Source organism: Mycteria americana, chromosome 2 (assembly GCF_035582795.1).
Source record: "Mycteria americana isolate JAX WOST 10 ecotype Jacksonville Zoo and Gardens chromosome 2, USCA_MyAme_1.0, whole genome shotgun sequence".
Lineage (NCBI taxonomy): Eukaryota > Metazoa > Chordata > Aves > Ciconiiformes > Ciconiidae > Mycteria > Mycteria americana.
In genome coordinates, this window is record NC_134366.1 from 11,430,990 (window position 1) to 11,443,633 (window position 12,644).

A 12,644-nucleotide genomic window follows, 5' to 3' on the forward strand; every position below is an offset into this window, starting at 1 on the left:
TTATTCCATGTACACATTTTTTAAAATATAGAATTAAAATAGTTAATATTTTAAAGCAGTTAAGAATGAAAGACTTCATCCTGCAATAGTGATAAACAGTATGTCTAAAAAGCCATCCAGTGCCTCAGACACTAAGCGTGTTTAGAGGATGAGAGGCTATACAGAAGCGTGGATTACTGAGAGCTAAACTCATATAACTGTCTCCGTAGCAGTAAAAATACTCACTTAAATTTCGATTTAGCGGTTGTATTCTACAAGTTTACTGAAGGAATAGAGAGTTCCTAAAGGGAGAAATCTTTAACTGGTGTAAAAAGGTATAGCCCCAGGTCGTATCAGCAGTGTTTGTGGTCTGTCTTTCTCAATTATTGAACATTTCATAGTATAAGTAGAAGTACTTGAAAGGATTTTTAGCATCCGATACAGAAATTACTGATTTTCAGTATTAGTTATTTCATATCTATAAAAATAGCACAGCCTATGAGATTTTTAAATTAATTCATACTGAATTCACTTTAGCATGCAAATATTTGCAGGGTCTAGAAGATGTCAGATTGCTTGATGGAAGAGTGTGGTAGGATTCATTTTATGAACATCTCAGCAATTCAGTGGTATCTAGGAATAATGTTTAATGTACTGGTGATTTCAGCTATTTTAAAGCTTTTCTTCCTGTTTCCAAAATTGTATTAGAAAATGTCTTTACTCTGGAGCACGCTAAAAGTTTTACTCTAGATATTTCTGCATCACTCAGGAGCAGGAGTTCCACATGGAGCCAGAAGGAAAAATCCTTGAGAACTGTGCAACTGTAGGACTGATTGATAGAGTTTAAAAAAGGAAAGGAAAAAAAAGTAGGTTGATTTTAGTTATGACTGGTAAGCTGTGAGCTGGTCTTTTATTCCCTATGCTGTAACTGAATGATAATGGGTTTTATGTGTTGCTGGAAAGAACAGTTGGAAAGGAGTCTAAAATGGAGTGTTCAGGGCCTAAGAGATGAAATGCAGCTAGAGAAAATTACCTGTGAGAATAGGAGGAGATGTGACTTACATTAACTGAAAACTATAAATGTGACTTACATTAACCGAAGACCTAAACATCTGTGCATGTAAGCGCTCAGGGCAGCGTGTTTTGAGCTGACTTCCAAGGCTGTAGGAACCCTTGGTACCAGACCAGCCACTTCAGTGTGCATGGTAATTTGGGCTTGTGAGGAAAATTTCCATACTTTTTTGCTGGTTTGCTAGGGATGCTGGAGAGAGCAGCTTCTGTAAATGTAGGCATTTGCAGGTCTGGATTGAACCCAAATCCATTTGAGATTCATTTAAAATTCTAGCTGACTTGTTCAAATACCACTTATGGTGATACCTACATTAAACAGGGTGCTGAAGCTGTGTTTGGTATAAAACTGGTTGAAGAGAAGGAAAAGGCAGCATGAAGCGACCTGTGAGTAACAATGTATGGATGTTTAGAACCTGTGAAGAACAGACCTCCGGTGTCTCAAGACGGGAATACAATAACTGATGACTCTCAACTCTGAGGCCACTTCTGACATCTTTATATGTAGTGTGAGGCTATGAAAGGGAATTTGGGCTTCACTGGGAGAGGGGTGGCCTCTACGAGACAAGCACAGGTCACTGACGTGCACTAGAGCTGGCCCCTTTTAATTGAGAAAGGCTTGGTTTCTTGCTAATGCCCACCATCATCTCAGATCAACATTGAGGCTAAACTGTGACTTGCCTATCTTGAAGTCATTTGAGACAGATTTCAAAATCAAAACCACCTGAAGTCCTACTGATTTTCATGGGTGTTTAGAGTTCTCAGCACAGCTGAAAAACTCACTGTCTGAGCATATCAAGGTGGTATATCCAGATTAATCAATTAGACATTAGTACATGTTTTTTGCAAATGGGTTCTTGTTCTTCGAAAACCAGGTTGAAACCCCTAGGTGTGCAATGGATAATTAGATTTGGTTGCCATTGATCGTCAATAGGGAGCCAAATTTTTAAATTAATTAGGTGCTTTTAATGGGAGGGAGTTCAGAAACAGTTACAAAATTCTATTTTTATCCATCTTTGCTAATCTGTAAGATTTGATACTTGGTGAATGAATTTTACAACCAATAACTAATCCCCTGAGATATCCACTCCTCTTGTGCTAAATTAAAGGATGAATGAGATTACTGCACTTTGTCATTCTGAAAGAATAGGCCAGTAGTTGATTAAAGCCACTGGGGAGCTCTGGTTACGTGTCCCTCCCTTTCTGTGTCTGACTTGGGAACCTGAAGTCTGACTCAAGTGCTAAGCACCCACAACTGCAGCTGGAGACGGGCACTTTGAGGTGCCAAGTGCTATACAACGTGACATCTCATACTGAGTTCCCAAAATCGGTAGAAATTTTTTAACTTAGTCTCACTGTACATTTGTAAAATGGCAATAAGTAAACCGACGGGGAGTTGGAAAGATACATGAATCATTGTGAAATTCTGGGACTGCAGTGAATAGTACCATAGTAACGCCGTTGTGGCAGTTAACAGTTTTGTCCTCAGAGCTGGGTATGAATAGCATGGAGCACATTAAGTGTAGAGCTATATGTTGAACGACGAGTGGAGAAAAAGCACTGAATATTTGCTGTGTTGTCAACAGCAAGGGTTTTGAATCATCTGTAGACCAGACTGAGCACTGAGTAGGGAACAGTTTAGTAACTTGTCTTAATGTAACTAAAGATATCATGTCATTCCACACGTAATCAAAGGTGAGGTTAAACCTGTGCCCACCTTCATTTTGATACCTCCTGACTTTTGAGTGCCTGACTTTTCAGCTCTAGTAGTGTTCTTAAACCATGCTTTCATGTGTTACATATGAGGGAGGGTTTGGTTTCACAAAGGTGCGGACACTTGCATTTTCCAGCCCATTGCTGCGGTGGTGAGAGGAAGTGCAGGACAGCAAACAGTCAAGAAGCCACTCATGCTCCTCTCCATTTTCTTCTCCAGCATGTGTCTCTCACTTTGGCTGCTTATTGCTGAAGACGTACTATGCTTTTGGGTAAAGCTCACCCTCTCTCTGTGTTCTATCTGGGAAACACTGTTGTCCTGCTTACTGTAGTAGACAGAAGCAAACCTGGTGGTGACCTAGAGGCTAGAATATTTGCTCTAGCTGTTGTATGACTATAAACTTGGAGTGTCGTTGAGAAATACCCTGGGGGGAAATCTAGAACTGAACAATATGTTCGATAGCAATTCAGAATGGAGCAAGAACAACTGAGCTCAGATCATTTGCACTTCAGTTTTATAGCTTAATGCTTATTGACATGGGTTATTTTGAATAGCAAAAAATAAAGAAAGAAATTAAGTACCTAGTTTCTAGTGTAAAAAAGTTAGAAGAGCTTGCTCAAGGCTTTCTCCTATCTCAGAGCACAAGACTGCTTGGACCATTGCCTATGATGTGTTTCTTTTAAAGGAAGGTTACTGAGTGAGGGTATGCTGTGACCAGGAAAGAAAAAAAAAGTAGGGAAAGTTCATGGTAATGACAGCTGGGGAAAGAACCATTGTTTGGACTACACTGAAATTCCGTGTCTTTGTAAGTACAAGATTATGTTAAGAATAGTCATAGGTTTTGGTGGAACTATTAAAAGTTGAATAATAGAAGAGACAGGATGCTCTTTTTCTGTTCTGAATCACTACTTTAAAAAGCCTTCCCTTTGCTCTCTGTGGTAGTTCAGAGTGTTCCAACAGAGCATCAAAGACCAAACAAAAACACTTACTTGATTTCTCAAGGGAAGCTTCCTCCTAGGCTGAGCATTTTCCATGAAGTTTTCTGCTCTGTGTAATATAGCTTCTACAGAATTGTTTTCTTATGCAATAGTGTTAATAAATGTGGATGCACTGCTCTTGGTAAAGCCAAGGAGTGACTACCAACTTGGAAAAAGGAGGCCGCTATTGCAAAAACCTTACTATTTAATAATTCATGTCTCCTTACACCACCCTAACCTACAGTTAGCCTCTTTAGTGTGAGAAAATTATGATGAGGTTGGCAGCCCCTAGCCTGTAAAAAATGAAAAAAAGGGAATGGGGGGAAAGCAAAGATATTTTGCCGGGGTCCCACCCACTGAATGAAGGGACGAGGGTGGCTGAGCAATAGCAGCCACAGAGAAGTAGCCTAGCGAGGACTAGGGAGGGCAGCCGGCCCTGGGACTGTCAAGGTGAGTTCCTTCCCTCACAGGCCCCCTGCGTGCTGCGCTAGGAACTATCTAGAGCCTGGGGCTGGCCTGGGCCCCACGCTGCTCGAAAGAAATCCACTGACAGGAGTGCAAGTTCCACCTTGTGAAAGGGGAATTTCTCCGCGTGATTCATAAGACAGGTGAACAAGGTTCCTGCTTTGAGGTTTATGATGGATATTTAGTATTCTATCATTAAATCTCCTATATTGCCAATGAAAAAAGGAATATGACGGTGAAAAAGCAGCAAAGGTACAAAATTCTACTGGCAAGGATTACATTAAACACAGTTAGAAAGAATACTAAGACAAAAATAAACTTGTAACTGGCATTTTCTTTCATTAGCAGTTGAATAAAATTAGAGGTAAAAGAGCTGTCCTAAACTGGAACTGCAACAGGAAGGTTGAGAGCTAAAGGGACGAAGATGGTCTTCACAATAGGTTTGTGAAAAAAGAATTCTCTTCCCCCTCGCCATAATTTCCAAAAAATAAAACTGTTGCCATATATAAATTTTTCCACAGCGTCAACGCATTTCCAGAGCCAAACGCATCACACCTGTTCAGATGTGCTAATTGCACAGGAGAGTCTTTCATCAGAGAGCACAGAGTGCTTTCTAATATTAGATCACATTGAACCAAGTCTGCTTTTACGCATTCGATCAATGGATCATGATACACTGATAAATTAAAAACTGCAAGCTAGATCCCCTGCTGCTCAGGCAGTTTAAGGCTCTGTGATCTTAACTGGGAAGATAAGAATTCCCCAGAGGCTGGCTGACCTGTGATGGATGGCTTAGGAGCCAAACATTGCTGTCAATTCCAGCGTAGATCAAATCAGGGAATCGGGAGGCTGTAATCAGATCCCTTGATAAGTTCTCTAATTTTCTTGCATCAAACAGTTCTCAATTTCATTGCAGATGGACTTGTTTTACATTTCCTCTTTTTCAGTCTTAACATAACCTTAACTTTTTAAATTCTGATAATAGCAGACATCTGAAAAAGTTAAAAAAACCCCTGATAAACACTGAAAGTTAGTAACCCCACCTTTAATTTTTTTCATTTAAAAAATCAGATTCTTGGGTCATAGACATATAGTACACCATACAGTATAAGTCTCAGACATTTTTGCTACTGCCCTTGAGTTTGAATACTGTTGCAGGAATCCAGTGTGGATTGAAACATCTGAAGAAGGTAGGCTGTTGTGGTCATCAAACTGCACATTCCCCTCGCAGCTCTCGTACATGGGCCGATTCATCTGCTAAGCCCAGTGACTGGCTAAGGCACTTGACAGAAACAGCTTTCACCGTAAAACAAATACTTTACACGTAGTGGGTGGAGGGCCACATGAAAACAGCCATCCTGCAGCTCAAGAGCAGTCATCCATGAGAGGGAATCTGGGGATAAGAGAAAGGTAACTCTATTTTTATCATGAAGGATGGTCACTTTTAATGAAGGACTGCTTTTAAATAAAGGACAAGCCTGAGAATTTCTCTCTGTGTGGAAGTCAGAAAATACTGAGAGTAAAATCTTTTTCTTTATACTGTGTATTAGTAGTGTCCAATCTTAGAGCACGGTGTAAGGAAGGACCCAGCTTTTGCCATTATGATCAGTAAAATGAGGTCCCTCAGTAAAAGGAGCTTTTCCTTCAGTGGAGCGGTGGAGAACGTCCATGACCCTGTCATTAAATAGCCTAGAGCAGGAGCTAGGTTCACCTTTTTGGTTTGGTTTGGTTTGGTCTTTTTAAGTACTCTCTTAGATTGGTCTAATTGGATTCGTAGCCTCTTACAGATGCCGTATTTTTCCTTCAGATGCTATTCTGAGAAAATAAAGTTGCTAATACTTGCCTTTTTTTAATAAGCGTGGCAAGATTTCAGAAAGGTCAGTGCATGAAGCCTACATTTCTTGCTATTAAGCTGGTACTCGGGTACCATTTTAGGCAGTTGGTGGGTAAGGACTGTTACATTAAGAAACAAAAGAAAAAAACTGCCAAATCAATATTCTTTATTCAATGAAAGAATAGCACAAACAGTCTATATCAGTGTTTACTAATTACCCGAAAAGGCAGGAAGCCTGTGTCGTTACACGTTGCAAAGAGCCCAAAAGGAGGCTGGGCTGGCTCTGTCCTGTGTGTCCTTTGATGTAGGCACATGGCTCTACAGGATTCACGTACCTTTCCAGCAAGAACTGCTAAAATGTACCTACTTAAAATGTAAGGCTTTACAGCAAAGCATCTGGTACTGCAGCATATAAAAAAATTATTAACCCAAGACAAGGATTATTATAGGAATAGTAAGATGGGTAAGGAACTAATTGAACGGAAGAGGGAAATAGATTAGGCTGAAAAGGAATTACTAATGATGTTTTGGAATGGCACCTTATTTAATATTTTAATTAATGACAGTACAAAAATAAGCATAAACTAATGAAATTTGAACATATATTTGAAACTGGGACAAAGTTGACAGCAATATCAAACGAAGGACTACAATTTGACATAGGAAGAATTTAGTAATGTGAAGTCTGAAGTAATATAAGCACCATGAAATAAATAAGTGTAAAGTTACATATTTGAGAACCAAGTTATTTTGCTGAAAACAAGGTGCTCAAAACTCTGGTTAAAATAAAAGACACAGGAGAAAAAGAATCTGGTAACAGCTTCTACTTCCTCGAGTCATAAGCAGTAAGAAAATAATAGTAAGAGAACTCCTACCATGACAGTTTTCAAAAAATGCTAACAGATAGAACAGAAAGTGAATTGCCGCTGCTGAAGTTTCCTCAGTACAAACTCGTATCATTTCTGCAGCTTCTCCAGAACCGTGATGTGGAACTGGACAGAGACAAATGACCCACTGTTATTAGAGAAGACTGAGGACACGTCTATGCCGAACAACCCAACCCGGTGAAAAAATCCTAATGATTGCTGAGTAAATTAAAGCTAAAATTACATAGCTTTGTGAAGCCTAGGGCTGTGCCTAGGGTCACGCTCAGACAAGCAGCAACACAGCTACACGAGCCCAGAGCTAAGAAGTCTTATCTGAAGTAGATTAGGGAAGATTTGTTCCTATTTGCCAGGGCTTAATGAAACTGCAGAACTGCTGGCTGCCTGTGGAAAGTTTTGCAGCTGTTCCTGAAAGCTGCCCTTGACCAGGTAATTGGCAAGACCTAAGTCCCTGAGCCATGCTCTTCTGTCTGGAATGGGCAGCTACCGCTATAGGAACTCCTAGCACAGACATGGCAGGACGCTGTACAGTGCTCTTGGCTCACACTGGAGCAGATCAGCGAAGAATTCTGCAAGGTAGCTGGTGTGTCTCGTGATTTCACATTGCAGTCATTATCATAAGTATTCTTCACTAAGCATTTATCAAGTGAGGGGAAAGACTTTATCAAAATTAGTCTCTCTGATTTCCTTCTGTAAGTCAGAAGACCTCAAAACACTTGACAGCAGCAGCACATGTGAGTTTAAATGCAAAGTGAGTTGCAGCTATCACGGGAGTAAACAGCAGGTGCAAGGCGGATTTTTTTCTTTTCCTTGGGGAGTCTGAAAGTTTGTGTGCTTGGATCCATACCTGGAGACGTTTATTTGCTAAGGAAGAAGCTCGAGAGCTTCTCCTGGTTTTTCTTTAGCTCATAATTTGAAGCTGTGAGAGATGGAAGACTGCTGGACTTTGTTTCCCAGCGAGACAACAGAGCAAATGAACACTGTCATCAAAAAAGGGACCAAGTCCCTACAAATAAAGCTAAAACATAGAAGATTAGTGCAAATAGTTTAAAGCTATTGCTTTCTTCAGTAATGTTTATACTGAATGCGTGAAGGGGAGAGAGAGCTATAGGCATGCCACTTACAGGTACAACTGTGACTAAAAATTTATTCCTCAGGCAGTTGTACATTAACAGTGGCTGCCAATGCAAGTTGCTCAAAGGGGTATCTTAGAATGGTGTTACCTTGTTCATATTTCAAGCAATTTTATTAAGCAAAGACAAGTTCAACTTCTTGAAAAAGCTGAACAGATCTCAAAGGGTCTGTCTTAAAATTAGGGGAAGTTCTCAGACATACAGTTAGGATAGTGCAGGTGGCTGAACACCAAGATTGTTCCATAACAAAAACCAAAGACCAACCCCTCTCCCCCAACAGCACTTCAACTGCACTTCTGATCAATAAGGTGAAACAAATAAATTTTACAGGTTTCCAAAAGATAACTCACTTTAAGGAACATACTATTTATTTACATCTTTGAAACAGAAGGAAAATGTAAGGATTTAACATTTTGGCAAGACTTAGTTTGCAGTGAGAACAGCAAGTAAAACCTAGACCTCTTATGATACTTTTTGTGAAATTTGCCACCAAGACCCAAGGAGAAAGCACTGACAGACCTCGGCTCAAGGAATCCCAAGAACATCATTTGTGTTGCAGAAAGCCAATGTTTTTTCATCTGTCAGAGCAGTTATAGTAGAGCTGGACTAGAAAGAGAGCCAAAATCTATACAGCAGCTGCACGACTAACGCAAAACGATTTCAACACTCTTGAGAACCACTTGTGTACCAGCCACCAGGAGGACAAAGGTTTCTCTTTACATTTTCTTACCCTTCCTAGCAATAGCACCTCTGAGTTCTTCAGAAGAAATCTGCATATTTCTGATGTTGGTATTACCTTTATTTCGTTCAGGCTCAGGGATATTACATTTGTAACAAGTATTCCATGAAAAGGGAAAACTGACAAAGCAATATTATACACTGAGGAAAAACAAGGCAGTAAATTTGGACTCTCTTCTAATCTAATAATATGAGCAAATACTGAAAGACTGAGAAGCAGAAAAAAGAAACTGTGATTTACATATTCATTAAGTAATTTGTATAATCAAAAGATTTAAAAAGGTCATTACTGGAACACCTGCCTGTTAACAGATGTAGAAGAATGAAGGCCAAAGAACGCAGTTTTTATAAAGATGTTGATAGATAAACCCTTGGCAGATCTACAGCTACCTGCTGTGGCAGCATTAGTCTTTTTGGCTCAGGCTCCTGGTGTGGATAAGGTAAATCTTCTGGAAGTCCTGGATCCATACACATGCTGACTTTCCTCTTGTAAAGTTGTTTATTAAGAATTTGATTGCTTTTAAATATCAACATTCCAGCTAAATAAGCTTTTATCCAGTAGGGAAGTTTTATGCACTAAGGTCAAGTATGAATTTGATGTAAAGCAGGGTGAAGGTAGTTCATTGCACTTGACAGAGCAGATACTAGAAAAAAACCTTACAATCTCTTGCCACAGAAAAAACCCCAGCAGAGTAGATGCCTGTTTAGATAGATGGGGGTACAACACTGTGCACAAATCTTAATCAAGAGTGAGGAGGCCGTCTCAATTTGGTTAAATTTGTTAATTTCCGTTTCAGTGCCACTTCAGTGCCACATTGGAGACCTCAATAAGCCGTTTGCACGGGCACACAGCGAGAATCACTTCACTTAATGATAGGTAACTAAGTGTTAGATATCCAGGTCTAAGCTGGTCACCGTATGCTACTTTTAGTCTGTGGCTGAATCATTTTCTGGGGATTCCTGTTAGAGCTCCTTCTAAAACAGACAAAAACACAGCATTACGAGCTGCGCTGGTTTTAGCTGGGGCAGAGTTAATTTTCTTCACAGTAGCTCGTATGGGGCTGTGCTTGGATTTGTGCTGAAAACAGTGTTGATAACACAGGGGTGTTTTAGCTGTTGCTGAGCAGTGCTTACACACAGTCAAGGCCTTTTCTGCTTCTCACCCCACCCCACCAGCGAGGAGGCTGGGGGTGCACAAGAGGTTGGGAGGGGACACGGCTGGGACAGCTGACCCCAACTGACCAAAGGGACATTCCATACCATACAGCATCATGCTCAGCATAGAAAGCTGGGGGAGGGTTGGCAGGGCGGCCGTTGCTCGGGGACTGGCTGGGCATTGGTCGGTTGGTGGTGAGCAATCGTTTTCATTTGCATCAGTTGTCTTTCTTGGGGTTTATTTTCCTCTCTCTGTTATTTTTTTTTGCTTTTCCTTACAATTTTTTAAAGTTATTATTATTTCTTTTTAATTATGAAATTGTTTTTATCTCAACCCATGAGTTTCTTTCTCAGTTTTACCCTTACAATCCTTCCCCCATCGCACCGGGGGTGGGGGGAGTCAGTGAGCAGCTGTGTGGTGCTTAGCTGCTGGCTGGGGTTAAACCCCGCCCTGAGCTTAGCCACCTAACGTACAGCTCTCTCAGTGAAGGCAAAATAACATTCTGCAATCAGCATTCTAGTACTAGTCTTAGGAGAGCATCTGGTCACATTAAGAAAATTAAATAAGTGGCTTACATGTCTGCATTATCTACATCATTACTATTAATTTATAAAAATAGCTAAACATAGAACAATTTAACTTATGTATTAATCATGTATATGTTTAATAGCTAGGGCATTTCCCCTCCAGTACCCTTGTCACTGACCACATGAATGGTCAAGTTGGGAGGAAGCTCAGGAGATAATCTGGTCCAATCCACGGCTCAAGCAGGGCTAGCTTCAAAATTCTGACATGATGGTCAGGGCCTTGTCAGTCAAGTTCTGCACATCTCCAAGGACGGATGTTCCACAGCCTTTCTGAGCAACCTGCTCCTGTTCCATTTCCAGTTTCAATTCACTCTCATAATGAAAAGTTTCTTTCTTATGTCCAACAAGAATTTCTCTTGCTGCAAGTTGTTTCTGTTGCCTCATATTCTCTTCACACAAACCTCTGAGAAAGCCTTTTCCTAATCCTCATCCAGGTAGTTGAAGACAGCAATAAGACCGCCCTTCTGCACTTACCTATGCTGGTATACAGGATTAGTCCATGTCATGGATTAAGCCTAGCCGGCATCTAAGCCCCACCCAGCCGCTCGCTCACTCCCCCCAGCGGGAAGGGGGAGAGAATCAGAAGAGCAAAAGTGAGAAAACTCATGGGTTGAGATAAAGACAATTTAATAGGTAAAGCAAAGCTACATGTGCAAGCAGAGCAAAGCAAGGAATTCATTCACTGCTTCCCATGGGCAGGCAGGTGCTCAGCCATCTCCAGGAAAGCAGGGCTCCATCACGGGTAACGGTTACTTGGGGAAGACAAACGCCATCACTCCGAACATCCCCTTCCCCTTCTTTCTTCTTCCCCCAGTTTTCTATGCTGAGCATGACGCCATATGGTGTGGAATGTCCCTTTGGTCACTTGGGGTCAGCTGTCCCAGCCGTGTCCCCTCCCAGCTTCTTGTGCAGCCCCAGCCTCCTCGCTGGTGGGGTGGGGTGAGAAGCAGAAAAGGCCTTGACTCGGTGTAAGCACTGCTCAGCAACAGCTAAAACACCCCTGTGTTATCAACGCTGTTTCCAGCACAAATCCAAGCACAGCCCCATACTAGCTACTGTGAAGAAAATTAACTCTATCCCAGCCAAAACCAGCACTGTCCATTCTGGGTAGAAGAGGATGTGTCTTTGTTGAACATCATGAGATTTGTTGATCCTTAAGTCCAGCTTGTCAGGATCCCATTGAAGGGGACAACGCTACTCCTCGGTGTGTCAACCATTGCTCCCAAGTTGGTGTCACCTGCCAACAGACTGAAGTTGCATTTCACGCCGTCCTCCAAGCTGTTAATAAAAAGTTAAATAGTATTGGCAACAGTATCTGCCCTGAGGAATGCCACCAGTAACCAGCTTTTGATCTGACTTTGTAGCATCATTATTCTTCAAGCCTGATGGTCCAGCCAGTTTGCCACCCACCTTCTAAGTCCACCCATCCAGTCCACCTCTCTCCAATTTGGCTATAAGGATACTGTATAAGCCTGTGCAAGTGTCTTTGCTAAGGACAGGAAAGATGACATTCTCTGCTCTCTATTCTTCCGCAAAAGGGAGGGAAATCAGGTTGGTTAGGCAGAGTTTGCCCCTGGTGAATTCACGATGGTTATTCTCAATCACCGTTTTGTCCTTCACGTGTCTCGAAATGAAATGCATTTCCATAACCTCTAGGAATATGCTCTATAGTCTTCCCAGGGACTGCGGTTATGTGCTACCCCAATCACAAAGTATATAAGATACAATTATTATTTGTTTTATAAAAACAAAGATACTGATTTTACACCCCCTCCAAATACAACATTTTTATACAGAATAACCTCTTTACAACAGCTGTTTGAAAAAATCTTTACTATTACATGATTTCTATACACACTTTTATACATTTTGCCTGCTTTAAATGTACAGAATAACAGAAAACAAACTTTAGCTATTAATAAGTTTACAAGATAATCTTTTTACAAAATATCTTCCTTCCTTTACAATACATCTTCCTTCCTTTAATTTTCATGACAAAAGCTTCTGCGTGGTCAAGGATTCAAAAATTCATCCAAAATGTTCAGAGATGATTCATACAGGATTCTGAAATGGCATAAAACAATGGGTGACAGGATTAGATATGCTCAG

The 12,644-nt window shown here is 40.9% G+C and overlaps 1 protein-coding gene across 3 annotated transcripts in view; it reads right to left on the reverse strand.

The window, feature by feature from the left end:
- Nucleotides 1–10,065: 10,065 nt before the first annotated feature.
- Nucleotides 10,066–12,644, reverse strand: part of NCAPG2 (non-SMC condensin II complex subunit G2) — a 55,385-nt gene continuing 52,806 nt past the window's right edge. For all 3 annotated transcript variants that reach the window (XM_075492396.1, XM_075492395.1, XM_075492397.1), the window contains one exon: nt 10,066–12,599. In XM_075492396.1, coding sequence (XP_075348511.1) covers nt 12,548–12,599 — 52 coding nt within the window. In that variant the 3' untranslated portion in view covers nt 10,066–12,547. The remainder of the gene's footprint in view (nt 12,600–12,644) is intronic.